The sequence below is a fragment of the Kockovaella imperatae genome, assembly GCF_002102565.1.
Source record: "Kockovaella imperatae strain NRRL Y-17943 chromosome Unknown BD324scaffold_1, whole genome shotgun sequence".
Lineage (NCBI taxonomy): Eukaryota > Fungi > Basidiomycota > Tremellomycetes > Tremellales > Cuniculitremaceae > Kockovaella > Kockovaella imperatae.
In genome coordinates, this window is record NW_019028941.1 from 938577 (window position 1) to 955696 (window position 17120).

The 17120-nt window shown below is 51.6% G+C and overlaps 5 protein-coding genes across 5 annotated transcripts; 1 reads left to right on the top strand and 4 right to left on the bottom strand.

The window, feature by feature from the left end:
• Position 1: 1 nt before the first annotated feature.
• On the bottom strand, positions 2 to 1448 carry BD324DRAFT_612334 (peroxisomal membrane anchor protein conserved region-domain-containing protein). The gene is made up of 4 exons (XM_022014383.1): positions 1060 to 1448; positions 949 to 1002; positions 568 to 852; positions 2 to 533 (listed from the first exon to the last, which is right to left on the bottom strand). Exons 1-4 carry the CDS (start codon positions 1378 to 1380, stop codon positions 93 to 95), a joined length of 1101 nt encoding a protein of 366 aa, XP_021874537.1. The 5' UTR covers positions 1381 to 1448; the 3' UTR covers positions 2 to 92.
• Positions 1449 to 1590: 142 nt separating this feature from the next.
• Positions 1591 to 3600, bottom strand: BD324DRAFT_574782 (pyridoxal phosphate-dependent transferase; the record flags this gene model as incomplete). Its single annotated transcript, XM_022013086.1, has 16 exons — positions 1591 to 1635; positions 1684 to 1805; positions 1855 to 1970; positions 2023 to 2076; positions 2126 to 2253; positions 2300 to 2404; positions 2454 to 2543; positions 2597 to 2620; positions 2660 to 2738; positions 2777 to 2940; positions 2996 to 3070; positions 3120 to 3218; positions 3267 to 3274; positions 3325 to 3381; positions 3435 to 3454; positions 3557 to 3600. The coding sequence occupies 16 exons, from the start codon at positions 3598 to 3600 to the stop codon at positions 1591 to 1593; spliced, it is 1230 nt and encodes a 409-aa protein (XP_021874538.1).
• A 1275-nt stretch (positions 3601 to 4875) lies between these two features.
• BD324DRAFT_574665 (hypothetical protein) lies at positions 4876 to 7023 on the top strand (the record flags this gene model as incomplete). The annotated part of the gene is made up of 2 exons (XM_022013076.1): positions 4876 to 6885; positions 6922 to 7023. The coding sequence occupies 2 exons, from the start codon at positions 4876 to 4878 to the stop codon at positions 7021 to 7023; spliced, it is 2112 nt and encodes a 703-aa protein (XP_021874539.1).
• Positions 7024 to 7379: 356 nt separating this feature from the next.
• BD324DRAFT_640637 (Rapamycin-insensitive companion of mTOR, middle domain-domain-containing protein) lies at positions 7380 to 12764 on the bottom strand (the record flags this gene model as incomplete). Its single annotated transcript, XM_022017359.1, has 22 exons — positions 7380 to 7494; positions 7547 to 7723; positions 7793 to 7935; positions 7988 to 8132; positions 8186 to 8292; positions 8340 to 8520; positions 8571 to 8653; positions 8704 to 8782; positions 8831 to 9226; positions 9278 to 9525; positions 9576 to 9755; positions 9809 to 9929; positions 9978 to 10120; positions 10171 to 10293; positions 10341 to 10936; positions 10985 to 11334; positions 11385 to 11516; positions 11568 to 11855; positions 11913 to 12189; positions 12276 to 12405; positions 12487 to 12555; positions 12624 to 12764. The coding sequence occupies 22 exons, from the start codon at positions 12762 to 12764 to the stop codon at positions 7380 to 7382; spliced, it is 4224 nt and encodes a 1407-aa protein (XP_021874540.1).
• A 947-nt stretch (positions 12765 to 13711) lies between these two features.
• On the bottom strand, positions 13712 to 15151 carry BD324DRAFT_24730 (hypothetical protein). The gene is made up of 2 exons (XM_022012274.1): positions 14544 to 15151; positions 13712 to 14490 (listed from the first exon to the last, which is right to left on the bottom strand). The coding sequence occupies exons 1-2, from the start codon at positions 15105 to 15107 to the stop codon at positions 13849 to 13851; spliced, it is 1206 nt and encodes a 401-aa protein (XP_021874541.1). The 5' UTR covers positions 15108 to 15151; the 3' UTR covers positions 13712 to 13848.
• Positions 15152 to 17120: the final 1969 nt, after the last annotated feature.

Genomic DNA, 17120 nt, shown 5'->3' on the forward strand with positions numbered 1-17120 from the left:
GTATCTGTATCCCACCTGCATTGCGTGCATTTACGATTTAACGTTAAAGACTTGCTTGAACCTTCGCCGCTCTCATCGTCCGACTGGCTAGGTCACTGCGTCTCCTTGGATTCTCCATTGACCTCCGACCTGTCCAAGACACCACTGGCAGCCAACGAGGAAGATTCACTCGCTGATCCCGCACTGCCCTCTTGGGTCCGATCTCCATTCGTCGTGGACGAGGACGAAGCCAGCTGCCAGGCGGGTATTCCTCTCTTGCTGGGTCCCAGGAGGGCATTGGCAGCTGCTCGAGTGGAGGATATCGGTGAGCCGTTGCTAGTCCCATTTGGACTTGATATCCCGCCATTTGCATCGGTGCTCGACTGCAATTGACGCGATTGTAGTAAGGTCTTGAGGGATCGAAGTTCGTTCTGCAATTCTGACAGTGCTGAAGATTGGTTCGACGCGTGCTTCTCCATCACCTGAGACTGGGTCAGCAAGGAAAGCAGAGGCGAAGCCACGGTATGAGTGTTGTGGATGAACCAGGGCTTGCCCTGCGATCAGGTTGACTGGAAAGCCTCGACTTACCCTGGGCACCAAATCCTTTAAACTATCCACTTCACCTCTCATATCCCTCATTTCTTCTCTCCAGCGCTCTTCACCATCCTTAACGCTCTTCACTGCCAATTCTACGTCATCGACGACCTTGTCTATCCTCTCCCTGTCATTCTCTAGCGAAGTTTGCAATTGGTTTGTTTGATCTGACAACTCGCGTAACAATTGAGCAGCTTCATCGTAGGAAGACGTGAGATCCTGAGATGTCTGCTGGAAGGACGTTGTTGATGGTGGTTGAAGATGCGGTAAGAGGTATTTCTAAGAGAGCGAGAGGGCGGCGTCAGCGAGGAAATTGATGTGCACTGTGTTCACCCGAACGCGAGCTGTGTTTCAGCGGGAGAAGGGTATGCTCACCCTTGCTAGAGCCGTCAGGCCATACGCAAACCCACCCGATATCACAGCCACGATCTAGAGCTCGAGTCAGTCATATGTCAGGCAGCGTGCCCGTGTAGCCCTGCGACATACGAATATATCCCTCCAGTCGCGCCGGGGAGGAAGAGGCATCGTGCTGTACTCATACGGTGGACCACCGTACCGCTGATTGTGATTCGTATATCCATAAGGCCTGAAAGTCGACGCTGACGAAGAAGATGCTCCATTCTGCCCGCTGCTCTCCTCGCTAGGAGCCCTGGCGAGGGCTTCTTGGATTTCTGATTCGTTCAATCCCTTCGTTTCGAGAAAGGTGATCTTGGAGGCGAGGGTAGATGATTGGACTTTGGGATCGTTCAGGAAAAGGATGGCATTTTGGATCAGGTCCTGACGGTTATTGGAGCTGCCTGAAGACATCACGAACGGGACTGGGTTCGATGGATGGATCAGTAATACTGTCGAAGATACTGATGGAATGATTTTTGACCTGTGTCGGCTGGCTTGATTCGTGCATTAACCGGAAAATGGCATCCATCCATCCAGGCAGCCGTCGTGCTTCTCTCGAATGCATGCAAAATGCTTTTCTCTAGACTGAATGTATCTATGCCTTGATCAAGATGCTCTGCATTACAACTCCCCCTTGACAGCTTGAGAAACAGCCTTTGCGAAGTACTGAAGACCCGGGTCAGCCAGACCCTTGGCGCGTCATAAATAGCTCACGTCAATGTTTTTCTTGTTCAAAGCGGCCATGGATATACGTCCATCTCGAGTCATGTAGATCGACGCCTTCTCCGCGAGCTTGTCAACTTGCTCAGGGGTCAAGCCGGTGAAGGAGAACATGCCTGTTTGAAGGTCAATGGAGTGAAGATGACAGTTATCATGAGGACTAACCGATCTGAGACTTAATGTGACCCCATTCTCCAGGGGTGTTGAGCTTGACGAGATTCGTGTACAGCTTTTCTCTCATGCTGATAATTCGGTCGGCCATTTTCTTGACCTCAGAGAGCCTGACGAGAGACTTAGTCGGAGACTGATGAGGTGTCGATTTTTGGTACTCACCAGTCATTGTACAGTTTCTCGTCACCCAGGATGGCGCTGACGATTCGCGCTCCGCTATTGGTACGTGAGCGATATGTCCATCAGACACTGCAAAGTTCCTCACTGGATGGGAGGGTTGGAGTACATGGGTCGGATGATGATCTTTAGTTGCGAGTCGACACGAGCCTTCTCCTCCTTATCGGCACAGACGAACGAGACAGCTCCGACACGTTCACCGTACAGACCAAGGTTCTAAACCTCATGAGCTGTGAATTCAGATAGTTTCCTGGTCGCTAACCTTGGCGAAAGATTGGCACAGAAGAAGTTGATGTCCCTGCTCGACAAAGTATCTGACGGCAAAGGCATCCTTGACAATGTCTCCAGAGGCAAAACCTTGGTATGCCTGAACGGATTCAGCATGAGCCTGAAATATAACCAATCAGTCAGCCTACCATGTCAAAGAAGGGGAAGTGCTTCTTCTGCTTGATGATTTCGCTCAGTTCCTTCCATTGAGACTCGGTGGGGTCCACACCGGTGGGGTTCTGTGGGCCAGTGTCAGATAGGTCTCTAGTCAAGAGACGGTGAGTTGACTAACGTGAGCACAAGCGTGGAGCATGATCTGGTTCTGTCAGTACGACCCGGTCGACCTGGAACTCACGATCGAGCCCTCGGGAGCAGCCTCGATGTCTGCCTTCATTCCCTCAAAGTCGAGGCCAACAGTACTCTTGTCGAAGTACCTGGACACCGTCAGGTGGACTTCAAATCAGACGCTCACTTGTAGTGCTTGACCTCGAGACCCGAGTCTTTCGCCAGAGGAATGTGGTTTCCCCATGTTGGTGTAGGGACATAGATTGTCTTTGATTCAGGGTAGAATCGGCCCAAAAACGCAGCGGCGATCCTCAGAGCTCCAGTTCCAGAGATGGACTGGGTGATAGCAAGCTACGCGGCGTGATCAGACGATCGAGGAGATCGTTTTTCTGAAATCACAACTCACTCGGCCCTCTTTCAGGGGTGCGGAGTCTTTCCCGTAAGCAAGCTCAGCAGCGAGCTTGTTGAAAGAGGCGAGACCCTGTCCATTAACTCAGCATGTATCCACCACAGGCAAGGAATCCGCTGACCGTAATGGGTAGGTACTCGTGATTCGCGCCGGCTCTCACGAGCTGCTTCTCGGCCTTCTTGACGGAAGGTAGGACAAATGGATTTCCCTTTCCATCTCGCTGTCGTTGTGGTCAGGATTCTGCGCTGCGCTCCCTTCTGGAACTCACGTAAGCGCCTAACACGGCAACTGTTAGCAGTGTCCAGCTACGTGAACATGTCACTCACCGACACCGAGGTTGATCTTGTTCGGACTGGGATCAGCCTTGAACTTTTCAGTGACACCTGATGATGGCCGGGTCAGAGCTGGCATACTGCTGAGAGGTCGGTACACGCACCGAGAATGGGGTCAGGTGGGCTAAACCGTAGAAAGTCAGCGGACAACGTCGCGAGCGCGAAACCGAATGCAGCATGATCGGAATCTGCCGCGTTGCGATACTTGACATAACCCCCCACTCACCCTTGAGGAACATTTGCCCAAGCCGAGACTGCCCGTCTCGCCATGGATGAGGTTGTTCGAGCATTCGCTCTGAGAGCCGATCGAAGACTTGGCAGCATCATCTTGCTTCAGCAACCTATTTGAAGATGTCTATGAGCTGAGACTTGGAAGGGGATCCAGTGGTCGAGTACCATCCAACAATTGCTGTATTCCAGACTCGGGACGACCTCCCGTGTTCCCCGGTTATTCAAATGACGTGGCATTATGTGAGAGGGAAGTGGCATCAAGGGACTATCAGACGAAGTAGGTATGTAACGCAGTGCATGGTCTATATGAGTACGATGTCGTGCAGATCAGATGTACAATACATCCAGTCATCGACGTGCCAGATGTAATGCATTCACGATCATTCTGCTCTGATTGTCCAGCCCATCGTCATTTGGTTGCTCATTTTTGATTCCTAGGATTTAGAACCCGCCCATCTTTTCCTCTCCTTTTTTCTTCAAATCCCGCGAATCAGCCTCGTCAGTCAGTCTCACTTTCATTCTTCTATCGTCTATCGCGTACCGTTGCTCGATCTCAACTCAACTGTCTAACTCTCTAGGTCTCACACAATCTCAATCGCATCAGCAGCGGCCCATCTCATTGTATCTGGTCGCTCGCATCGGACCCATATTCTCTCCTTCCATAGTCTCAGACTACCCTCTCGACACATTACTATCGACTGCAGCCGATGAAGAAGTTTAAGCTACCTAATAGTGGTTATTCTCTTGTGACACTGAGGGGCAGGTGAGTGCCAGATTTGCCTTCAAGTCGCTGGGGTGTCGAAGCCTGTCCTCCGACTGGTGTGCTCTATCTCGTCATCGTCCGGGAGGCGAGGCGAAAATTTTTCAAACCCAATGGGTAGCTCAGACCCCCTTCACTCCATTCATGACCACCAGAAACTCCGCCTTTTTTGCGACAATCACTTACACCATGTAGCTCTTCCATTGCCTCTCGACTTCTCAGACTTCCTCCTCAAATCCTTCTCCTCATTGACAGCGGGGAGAAACCACCCTAATTGGATTTTTCGTCTTTTTGTCACGCATCGAAAACCAGGCCAGAGCCTGATCACCCAAGAATCGCCCACTCATCTGTCAGCTTGCACCCGATATTGTGAAAGCTTCAATGGGATAAATTGTTCACCAAAGCTGGATATCCCTTTGGTATCTAACCCCCCCTGTGCATTGCCCGCACCTCTATATCATCTATTATACGACATTCTCTTACTGGTATTGCCTCATCCCGCCGCCCCAATCTGCCTGTGCTTTTGACATTCTCGACCAATCATCCTGGTCACGATGAACACTCTACGCGCTCTTCCCATCCTCAATCGGCCTTCAAGGCCTTCAAGTCCAGCACCGACGTCCACCGATAAAATGAATGTCACTGCTCAGCCTCCCTCGGTCGGAATACATCATACAGCATCTGAGCCTGGTAAACCCAGGTCCAAATCACTTTCACGTCAGGTCACGGACCGAGTGGCTTCGCTCCAAGTCAACGGAGCCATGACAGCCAAAGCGGCACCTACCCCTCAGTCAGTCACGCCACGAGTTCCTTCTCCGCCTGGCAGTCGAGCGACGACGCCAAAATTACCCAATGGCCCACCGGGAGCCACCGCGGCCGGCGAAAATGTCTCTGCTCACTCGTCAGGCTATATGGACGTCATCGGCCTGCGTCTGACCGAAAGCGTGAACAAGGCTTGTGCCGGAGTTGATCTCCGGGCCAAGAAGGGCTTCAAATCTGGCTCTGGTTGGGCCGTAGGCGAAGCAGTCATCAAGGAGCTCCCCCAACCCAGTTCGGATGCGTACCTTTTACGCGCAGTCCTTCGCACTGCTGTTCGGGCCATGTCGATCTACATTACTCGCTTGGAGTCGCTCTTGCTCCCAGCGATCACGGATCCAGCTTTCGCCTCGCCCCTTAATCTCCATCAACCTACCATCACCTCACACCCACTCAATCCTGTGCAATACTTCAGCATTTCCGTCGCTCATGCAGCTTGGGAGACGTGCGAAAGGCTCGAGCAGACTTTGGAGACAGGGACGTGGCCTAAATTCGTAAATGAGACGCTTCGACCCGTCATGGACAAGTTTGATCTGATTGTCGGCAAAGTCGTGCAGCCGCTCATTGGCGCGCTCAAGCGAGACCTTATTGCTGCTCTGACTCGCACAGAAGGTGCATCTCCCTCTGGAAAGACTGCAGGTCTCGCTTCGCTTCCGGCGCCTACTACGGCACCAGCTGCCAACAAGGAGACCGCCCCGGGTAGGCTTACCAAGGAAATTTCTTCGGGCGGCACCTCGCGTCAAATGCCCATCCCAGTTTCCCTGCAGTACTTTGCGTCACGAGTCGATGCTGCTCATCGCATCCTTCATATCATCGCTTTCCCCTGTGCGGACGATGGCGAAGGATGGGTCACTGGAGTCGCGGTGACAGTCATCTGGAAGGGCATGTGCATGATTGCAGAAAAGGATATTGGGGCATCTCATCGACCGCCTAGTCCCGGCAGCGTGGCGAAAGCACTAAACAACCTGGCATTGAAGGAAGGTGGTGGATCCATAGGCACTGCGACCCCTTCAAGCTCTCATCATCCAAGTGGAGGCGTGACATCTTCCGCATCGATTGGACACGTGACTGCTAAGCTTACGACGATGCTTCCTGCGCGAGCTGTCTCTCGAGCTGCATCTCCTCCTCGATCATCGCACAAGATGGACCCTACTACTCATGCTCTCTACTCTCTCGAAGGTCTGGTCAAGCGTCTTCTTGGCAACATGGTTTTACCTTCGACTCGATCGACAACCGATCCGAGTCCAACGGAGCACCTTGCCCGAGAAGCCCTTCACGAAGCCATTGAGGCATTGGAGTCTTTCCGCATTATCTCGGCAGCAATGCACGGCTCCTCTCCCGCCTCTGCCAGGCTGCTGGCCACGTGCCGTCGAATCAGGGACGATGTCGACGACGTGGAAGAGGAAGCTCTGGATGATGCCATTGAAGATGCGCCAGCCGTACTCCTCTACAGCTTGTTCTTGCGTCAAGCCAATTTGGCCTTATCCCACGCTGCCATTTTGCAGCACTCAAACGACCCTGAAAAGCTATCTACGAAGAGCATAGATGAGTTGCGCCTTCGACATCCTGCAGAGATTTGGGGATGGAAACACTCGGAATATGAACGTCAAGTCCTGGGTGGATTCGGACCAGCAGAGGAATGGGCCAAGCGAATCGCGCTAGTTATCAAACCTGAAATTGAGCGCGTCATGTCGGCTCTCGCAGCTGAGGTTGCGGTTTCTGGCGCGGCAACTGAAATCGCTTCAGATGTATCAACCAATGGGGCGAAGCACGCAGGCGAAAAGGCAGTGGTCAGGAAAGACTTGATGGAAGCTATCGAATGGGTCAAGTGTCTCGGCGTCTTGTGCGATGCCAGAGGCGACGTCAAGGTCGTGTGTGCGACTTGAGGTGCAAGCCGCGTGGTTCGAGTACAGTCTTTATCGTGTCTGCACTCATTAGATAGAAGATTGTTTGTTACTCCTTTTTCTGGTTCCAGCCTCTATGCAACTTTCTGATCATCGTGAGATTCGCGGCTCGCGCAAGCGCGGGAAATTGCAGAGATGGTACTCTATGCATCATGCTTGAGGATTGGCAAACCCTCTGACGCGCTCCTTAGCAACCATCTCAACCACCTGATCATCACCTGCTCGCCTAGTCTGCATATCTGAGATTGTCAATCCTCGATCTCGTCTTGTTCGACCTGTACCCGAGGGAGCAGGACCAGGTGAACTAGCTGCTCTCCGACGGAAGTCATGAGGGTCAATCATATCGCCTCCATCATCAAGGTGATGCGGTATAGAAGGTTGCTCGCTAGGGCTAGTTGTCGCTGATCCCTGTCGATTACTCGTAGAGTACTTTTCCCGAGATGGGGAGTTTGGCTGCCTTCGATAAGCATGCAAAGGGTCGCCAGTAGCTTGGTCGTAGCGCGACTCATTGTCCAGATCTAGATCTACTAGAGCCCATAATGTCTCTTGATCAATGGAGATATCGAAGAGTTCCAAAATGAATCGCCTGACAGGCGCTTGATAATGGTTTGTTGAGATCAGCCGGCCAGCTCGGTGGAACATGTTGAGAGATGAGAACCGATCAGGTTCTCGAAGTCGTATTCTAGGTAGCGGATCGGATCAGTGGGTGTTGCCAGGAACTTGTTCTCGCTCTCTCTCCTCTCTTACTCACTTTTTCAACCTTGTCATCGCTCCGCTGGCCAGGACGTAATTGCTCAATTTTGCAATGCAGGTCATGATCTCCAGTTCCGTCTCGTCCAATGTTCCCCATGATTGAGGAGGCGGGTCTGCATCGACTCGGACCCACCGCTCAATCTAGATCACTGTCAGCAACACCAAAGTCGAAGTATCGTCGTCCTCGACCCACCTGAGCGAACTTCTTAATGTCGTTAGGATAGCAGAGGCCTGTAGTTTTGCCAAGTGGATCAAGACACGCCACCCAGCCATATTCCTCCATTATCTGCGCCCCGACTTGCGACAGTGATAATAGACCAATGACGAAGAAGGCAGTCCTAGATGGAATCAGCTACAGTGCTGCAATACACGACGTCGAGCTCAAGCCCACCCTTTCATTGTCAATATCGGAGACAGCTCAGCGATCTCCACGATCGCGTCAACGATCTCTTCATCTTCGAGGAAAGGAAAGCCTCCATCCGTCGAACCGATATTTCCCTGATCGATTGGACGTAAGAATCATGACAATGACACGCCGCACTCACCAGAGCCCAGAGCGCGCTTTTGACGTTCATGAGTAGACCTTGATCGCTCGACTCCATCCCATGGAGGCGGACCAATTCAGCCATCTCAGAGATGATCCCTCGATCTCGCAACATTTGGCAACCCTCAGGAGTTTTGGTGAGCTCGCCCAGAAAGTGAGTCGGAGCTGTGCCTTCGAATATCCTACATGTCCCTCGTCAGCTGAGTACTTGGATGACGAGCAGGTGGCTGACCAGTCGTCCTCGGCGGAAGCTGTAGAGGAGAGAGTCTTTGAGATAAAGGTCTCTGCCTCCACCACGTAGAGGAGATTGCGTTCCTATTTGGGAGAAGTGTGAGGGCCATAACATAAGCAAGAAGTTCACTCACCTCGAGCCAAGCTTCCAGCTCTCGTTCAATGTAGCCCGCTCGGTGGAGATACGAAAACCCAGCGCTCGTAGAAACGAATCTGTCATCAAGTCAGCTCAGACGAACAGCTCGTGCGTCTTCCACTGACCGCATGAAAAGCTGTTGCCCCAATTCATCCAAATGCTCAAGGGTTGGTCGAAACTGAACCACCTTCTCAAGCATAGCAGGGTCGGAACAGATTTCTTCCAAGTACATCACAGCCACATCGCACACTTCCAACGAAGTATCGTATAGTTGAGTGATGAGCAATTGAAGTGCCCAATCAGTCAGATACGATTTTTCTTGAAGCAGTCGAGCAAGGTGATGCGTTGCGAATAGTCTAGTTTCCATGTATGCTGATGTGAGCGCCTTGGCGAGGACGATCCGCGGATGTGCATCGCTAGTGTAGTCAAAGCATTCGATGATGATGCGCATCAAGTCGTCTCGACCTCGTTGCTCGCTCAGATGGTAGAACGAAGTAAATAGCTTGAATTTCTCCAGTAGTCTGGGACGCACTGTGAGCACCTCGCCCATATGAGAGCAAGAGTCCACTCACTTGATGCCCTCGGCGTGTTTGCTCAGCGTCCCGATCATCTCAAAGTATCCATACGTCAAGGTCGTCTCAACTCGAGCCTTTGTGAGAAGTGGCTGGATACTAGGTACTCCGACGTATTGATCGAGCTCATTAAAGCAATCACTCAATTGAGGAATCAACTTGTCTTCCGATACGAAGCGCACGCCTTCAGGATTGGCGAGCATGGTGGACAGGAGAGCGCATCCTAATCGGACCCATTTGTGATTCGGCTGCCATTGTCATTTCGTGGTCTCCATCTCACGAGTCTGGGATGGCTCACCCTGGTCCGCTTGATGCTGCTGAAGTGATTGTTCGCAGGATGGAAGAATGAGAACAACCTTCGGACGAATTTCGTGGCCTTGATGGCCTCATCGAGTCGCTTGGGATTCAGCAAAGGTCCTCTGATTAAATCCATGATGATCTCGTAATTCCACTTTGTGTGGTCCCGGCCAAGAAGAACCTGTTGCAAGGATCATAAGTCAGGCAGGATAATCTCTAGCGGTCTCTACTCACGCCAGTCTCATTGATCATGGCTTGGAATTGTTTATCGTCCATTTGAAGGATCTGGCGCAGTTTGATCTGCTCGACATGCCGCTTCCCTCGTTCCAGCGAGTCTTCAGATGTGGCGTGTTTTCTTATACCTCATTAGTCCTGCTTCATCCGGCGAACGAGAGACACCCACTTGGCAGTCGCTTTGGTGGTTCGCGAAATGGCCCTGTTATAGTTGCGATTTAGACTGTCGATCGAAGACAGTGTAGAGAGAGCAACACGTCTGTTTTCCGTATCCGCGAATGACATGGCGTTTCCAAATAGACGTGGCAGGGACTTTGAGCCGTCAACATGATGATTCGGGTATGTGTGACTTCTGTACTGACCTGAATATGTGCCGCATATTCCATGGGCAGGATTCGCGTGGACAAGCGCAAGAGTTCGCCGAGGAGTAGAGTCGCCTTTCGGGCCAAATTGAAGTCGGACTCATTTACGAGGTTGACAAGCCCCTATTTGAGTATCAGTCATCTGTACTGAATCCAGTCTGTTCACTCACTTCTATGAGACCAGACTTGATCAGGACCAACAGAAGAAATCCGATGAATTGGTCTGCCATATTCAGCTTGGGCGCAGGTTCTTCTATGATAATTCCTTCTTGTAATGCCGAGGTGGCCTCTTTCGTCCTGTTGTATACTGTCAATCGTTTGCCTTGAAGGAACGCGTCCATCCACGGCGGAGACTTGATACGGAGGATGCTAAAGACAAGATCCAGGACGATCCCTCGAACTTCCGTACTGGGGGCCTGAAGTGAACTGAGAAGGGATTTGAAGGCCCGGCAATCGTCCATGCACATGTAAAGCACACCAGGCCAAGAAGACAGGAGAATGGTGACGTTTCCGAGACAATGTTGTAATTTTGCCAAGTGTCTATCACGCTGCTTGGAAGGGACTTTTCCATACTCCTCGGTGAGACCAACAAGGACTGTTTCGAGATCAGAGCCGGCAAGCAAGTATTGTCGACTCGATGGCTTGTCAACGAGGTGGAGGAGAGCAGTAGTTATGGGTGGGCCGAGCTCAATGGGACCGTCTTTGTATACCAAAAGAAGGATCCGAAAGGCATCTGATCGAACCAGGCAATCGATGTCGATCAGAGCTAAGGACTTTTTAGCGGGGAGACGTCTGTCATCTGCATCACACTCACCAATCTCGATTAAAGTCTCCATACAGACATTCCTGAGCGGGTCGTCGGGATTCTCAGCAACACTTACCAGGGCTCGGACCATTCCATCTGTCAGGGGAATGGTCCTGCCCAGCAAGACCTCAATCGGGTCGAGATCGTACGCGGCATTTGATGACTGACGTGAATGACGTCTGGATTCTGCGCCTGAGATTGAGGGTCGCTTGGAATGACCCGGACGAGACGACTGGTGACCGCGCCGTGATTTGCGATGGGTCAAATGATGAGGAGGAGGTGGCAATGCGACAATGGCTCGTAAAAGTCTGACAGCTTGTTCTCTTTCAGATTGAGCCTTCCCATCTCGCGTAAAGGTTCTGAGGTGTCGTCAGCGAGCCCATCGAGATCATCGAGTTCCGAGACTGACGGGACTATAAGCCATTCAAGACCGAGAGACACCATGACGCCCCATACGGCTCGATCTACACACATTCTCAGTGCCCTGTAGCTCGCTGCTCTGAGAGCCTGAGTCGAGTCGTCTCCAAGAAAAGGCATGATGCTGATGATGCTTTTAAGTCAAGCTGTCCACCATATGCGCAACCGGACTCACCTCGTCACGACGAGATCCATGTTTAACGAGTGTATCAAGATCGGCGCTCTTTGAAACATGCCTGCGATCTTGCTTAGGGCCTCCCAGGCATTGTTCACCTTTTCCGTTTCCATGTTCTTTCCTTTGCCCTTGCCTTCCATGGAGGCCTCCGAAGCAGGTTGATTATCCCTCAACTGTCTGACAAGTGTGGTGATTTCCTCCACTTTCCTTATGAGCCGATCTTCGTCCACTGCGCCTGTTGGTGAGGAGATCTCGCTCTGAGACAGTGGACCGCCTTGTCCGATCCGACTCATGCCAGAGTATGACGAGCCTTCCGCGCCGAAGGAATAGTCATGGTAAGGGTACGCTTCTTCCCCTGTACTTCTACTTCTAGGTCTGGAGGGCGATAAAGACTTGTAATATCGTGAACTTGGTGGTGACCCAAGGTTTGAAGTAGATGGGAATTGGGCTTGACTCGCCAGATCAGGAGTCAAGTTGGAATTGAGTCTCGGGAATCGAGGTCGCGGCGAAGTCCCAGAAAGCGCATTGGACGAAGCTAGTGACTGACCCAAGCCGAGGGAAGAGCTGGACGGGTAGCCATTTAGTCTAGGTTGAGGTCTCCGTCGATTCCGTGATGGCGTTGCTGATCAGGCCAATCAGCAAACCTACATCACCAGAATTCTCTGTGAGAAGGATACTGTGACGTACAGGATGCTGTCCCTTTGAGACGCTCCAGCTTGTCGAGCTTTGCTTCTAAAGCTTTGATGTGCTCGTTGGCAGCCTCCAACTGCGCGGTGATCCTCTCTTTGACCTGCTCGGAATCACCAGCATCGGCATCACCGGAACGTTTCTCGATGACCTGGTCGATAGATCAGCGAGTATTTCTTCCTGACTTGAGGTGTGTGTGTGTGTGTGTGCTTGAGAACACGGTTCTACTCACGTCGAGCATCTTCTCAGCTCCATATTGAACTCGTCGCTCAATGGCCAGTCGACTCATCAAACTTTCGATCTATACCCACGGAGAGTCAGAAAACCATCATAAGTGGAGCTCGTCTCGTTGTGTCCCTCCCGTCTCACCGTTTCTTCGTCTTCTGCACCTGATCTCCCTCCTGCCTCATCGTCCACCCGTAGACCAAGAGCTGGTTGACTCGTACTGGTTGATATGCTGCGGCCGAGTTCACCCGGCCGACGACCAGGTGATCTATTCGAGTCGGTCATCCCGTCTGTGCCCTCTCGAGGACCTTGAGACCACACTCCTCGTTGCTACCGTCTTGCGGGACTAGGGTTTATGGATCCATCAATAATCCATCCTGTATGTCTGAATCGAGAGTTCGATCAGTCACTGGATGAAAGTTTTTGTCCTATCCTGGTCTGAACGGCCGCTTTCCTTGGAGTTTCTTGTGTTATAAGAGATCTCTCGAGCGAGCCGTGTAATAGACAATGTAACGCTTCCGGTCGTCATGCTATCATCAACCTCGACCTAGAGCAATTCGCGTTACCGAGACCCGGAACCAAAAATAGCTTATTGACAGCGAGCGGCATTCAGTTGCGGCACCTGCTCCCTGTGCTCTTTCAGCTGCGACTCGAAGCAATAATGATCTGGTCTTTATCATATGGGTTTCAAACCCCTGCATTCCACTGTACGGACGAATGATTCCCCCTCGGTATGAGCATAAAGGGAACGAATGAAGGAGACTTGGGGGAGACCGGGAGAATAGCATATGGAATAGAAATGAGTTACATAGGAGGGAGAAAGGTGAGTCTGTCTGGTTCGGGATCCCATAGGGACCCTAAGGCCAGGAGCAGATGTCGTGAGGGCCTGATCGATACTACTATTATACACGATTCTATCATTGAGAATGTGAAGGAGAGGCGGGAGAGAAAGCGAAGCTACCAGGTGTGCGTGTGGTGTGTGCGTGCGTTCGTGCCAGATGATTCCAATGCTTTCAACAGCAGTCGAGGAATTAGAGAGTCGTCAGGCGGCATGGAGGTATCGTCGTGGTATGCAAAGAAAGGTGGGGACGTCTGAGATCATGCAGTGAGGGGGAGGGGGGGATATGGGCGGAGAGAGAAGAGCACCGAAGAGCTTAGCAGTCGTATGATGTATTTTTTCGCCTTGTTGAAGCCTCGATATGGTCAAATAAAAGGCAGGTGAAGGTCCGGAATGTCCATCGTGCGGGGAATGTATACTGTATATCGCGCGCTCGCGACTCGTCGTCGTCATCGTCGTGGTGGATCGTCATGTTGGTCGTGTCTTGTTGGAAATGTATGATGCCTTGAGAAAACCCTACCATCGTCCTGTCTAGTTTGATAAACGTCTCATGGATCGATTGGGAATCGCGAGATCACCAACCGGTGGTAGAGCATGTAAGACGGGACGATGATTGGCAGGGTAAGGCGGAATTCCAGGTAAAGCCGTTGAAGGAGCCATAGAGTGTGTCAGGCTAGCCTTGGCAGCTGCCATGGCAACTGCATCCTTGGCTTGAATACCAACAAATGAGGAGACGGAGGAGGATGATCCAGTGGACGACATGCCAGGTGCAATGTTTTCCTTGCTGGCGAGAGAGAATGGATCGACGTGCATGTGAATGGGAGTGATGGGAGTGAGAGGAGACTCGTCGCCGGCATCTGAGGAGGCGCACGACATGGAGCCGGTGGAAGGGGAGGCAGAGATCCATGATCCACGTTTGCTGGACCAAGAGCTGGAAGGAGCGAGGCCAGGCGTTGGGAGACCAGCAGAGACTGGAGTGGCTGGTGCTTCTGGGTTGTAGTGGTACCGACGACCAGAAAGGTACCATTCGCGAACAAGAGTCGAAGCTCGACCGTAGTAGGTCGGAGCGTACTTGCGAATGACAATTTCCGACACACTCTCAAGCTTGTCGGTGAAGTGCTTGTCGATAGCCTGAGCGATACGAACAGCAACATTCTCGAAACGCGACACGGGCTGGAGCGAGTCTGTCAGTGGACCGGCGTCCAATTGTCAAAGAGTCGACTCACCTTGCGAGGCTTTCCGCAGATAAATCTCGCCAACATCAAAGCACCCTGTGCCAGGAGGTTGGACTGGATACCGACAAATTCTCGGTGGAACAAGGTGATCTCCATTAGGAATCGAGCAACGTTCTGAACCTTGGCATCCTCGGCTTTGCGTCCAGACGTGTTGATCCTCAACCAAGCCTCAGCTGTGGGGTGACCGATAGTCCATCCAATGGTCGACAAGACGTGACCTTCCATCTGGATGAAAGCTGATTCGTCGTATGCCTTGCAGCACATGTCTGCCAATTCGCGAACGAGGGGGACCTTGTCTTTGCCATCCTCAAACTTGGCTGCAATCCACAAGGCAGCACAGCCAACGAGTTGGTAGTGCTTCTTGTAAACGACGCGTTTCGAGACGTAGCGGTCGACAATGTTCATGGAGAGGTAGAGGACTTCGGGACGAAGACGGAACTGTTGATGAACTTCAACGAGAAAGTCAATGAGATAAGGTCGCATGAACCATTGAAGTTCGGGTTGCATATCCATGAGTTCGGCAGAGGCAAGCGTCGAGTTCTGATGGACGCGCATGCAGGGGTCAGTCAAGATTGCAAGCACTTCAAGGCGTCATGCAAACTCACGTCCATGGCGTGCATGTAGGATTGAATCTCATCCGAGTAGTCTTCCTCAAAGTAAGGCGACTCTTCTAGACGACGGACGGGTGCGGCAGGGGCGGAAGAAGATCCAGCAACGTTCATGGTGGTGGTGGTGGTGGTGGTTGAGGTACTGGAAGAGGGTTTGGTGTTGATTTGAACCGGAGCAGGTTTGGATTTGGTTGAATGGGAAGACTGAGGTGCGGAAGGTGAGACGGACCGCTTTTTCGCCCAACCGTAGATTGAGGCTCTTGATTGTTTGATGTTGGAAGGCGCAGCTGGCATCTCACGTATAGAGGGCAAAAGGTCTGAGATGTCACTGTCGTTTGAGGCGAACAGCGAGATGACTATCCCAAAAGCAGCGTCCTATATGCGGGAGTGGAGAGAATGAAATCGAGACCTGCTCGACAGGCGAAGCGGTGTGTAATGAAACGACGGAGCGAGAGAGGGGGGGGGCGAGTCAAGTTGGCGAACGATCAAGTGGCCAACGGCAAGAGTGTGACGAAGCAATAGTGTTTCGGATGAAGAAGTGGTTTTCCCGAGTTTTTTCGTTTTTTGGGTAAAAAAGAAACGGGATGCAACCAGGTTGAGAATGGGATATATACGTATTGATCAGGCGACCGAAGAGGGCGGTTGGATGATCAATGTATATAAGAAAATCCAGGTTCGAGACCGTCGTCAATGTCGTTGTCGATCGTTTGGAATTGAATCCGACCCAATGTCCAAAGCGAGGCGAGTAATCGTACCAGCGAAAGCGTTAGAGCAAGTGGCGAGGAGGCGGAATGGATCGACCAATAGGGCGATTCGCGAGAGGATTGGTGTCGAGTAGATAATGTTTCAAACCGATATGGATGGGTTTTTAGTACGACCAGGTGACCAGGTGACCAAAAGCCAAGGGATAAATAGGTGGCAGGTGTTGGGTGGTTTTTTTAAAACCCGAATGGTATTGAGACAAGGTTGCGTTGGAAAATTCCAATCAAGTCGTCAGGTGATGAGTGGTAGATGAAGATCGCAACCAGGCAGTTATGGGAGAGCGCGGGGCGAGTCGTTGGCAGTCGTCGTGGCAGCGAGTTCGGATCGTGAAGATGACGAAGTTTCAAAGTTTATTCCAAAACACGAGTGTTTGGGAATTGAAAATCGGTCAACGTAGTGGATTGTCGTATAAGAAGGGGTAGACACAAGGTGACGATATGATTCCGCCAGGTGTTTGATGATGATGATGATGATGATGATGATGTTATCGATACAGTCGTAGCGAGGAAGAGGAGACACAAAATCGTGAGCAATCAAGCTTCTCGGATGATGATGATGATAATGAGGGGTCAAGTGTTTGCCTTGGTTGAAGAGAGACGAGGGCAAGACACGCGAGTTTTGAGGTGAACCGGTGTGATAATGAATGAACAAGAGTCGGGTTTGGCGTCAGACGTCGAGATGACAAGAATCTGATCTTGTTGTTGAGCTTGTTATGAGAATAGTAGCAAAGGCAAATGACCAAGAGACAGAGATAGACCGGAAATTCAACAAAGCGAGCAAGATGGACGATTCCACATGTGCTTTTGATGAAAGGGCTACTACTGACAATCTAGAGCTGGGCCTATAGTCGTTGAACCGTGACAGGGTAGTCGGGCAGAGGAGGGAGGAAGGCAAGGACAAGAGCACAGGGGCCTGGGTCGCTATTCCGAGAGGAAGTGATGAGGATGTTGAGACGCGAGCGTGGGATCCGAGAAAGTCTAGTCCCCGACTATGCTAGCACCGAGTTGAATATGAGGACGAGCCCAATGAGATCATTCACCAGGAAATGAAGCCAACTCGAGGAGGAGGAGGAGGGAGTCAAATCAACAGGAGACCCGGAAAGAACAGAAAGTGCGGAAGTGAGAAGAAATGCGATGACCGGGGGATGAGCGATATCCGAGAAAGCGAGGAGGGAAGACGAGGGAGGAGTCTTGGTAGC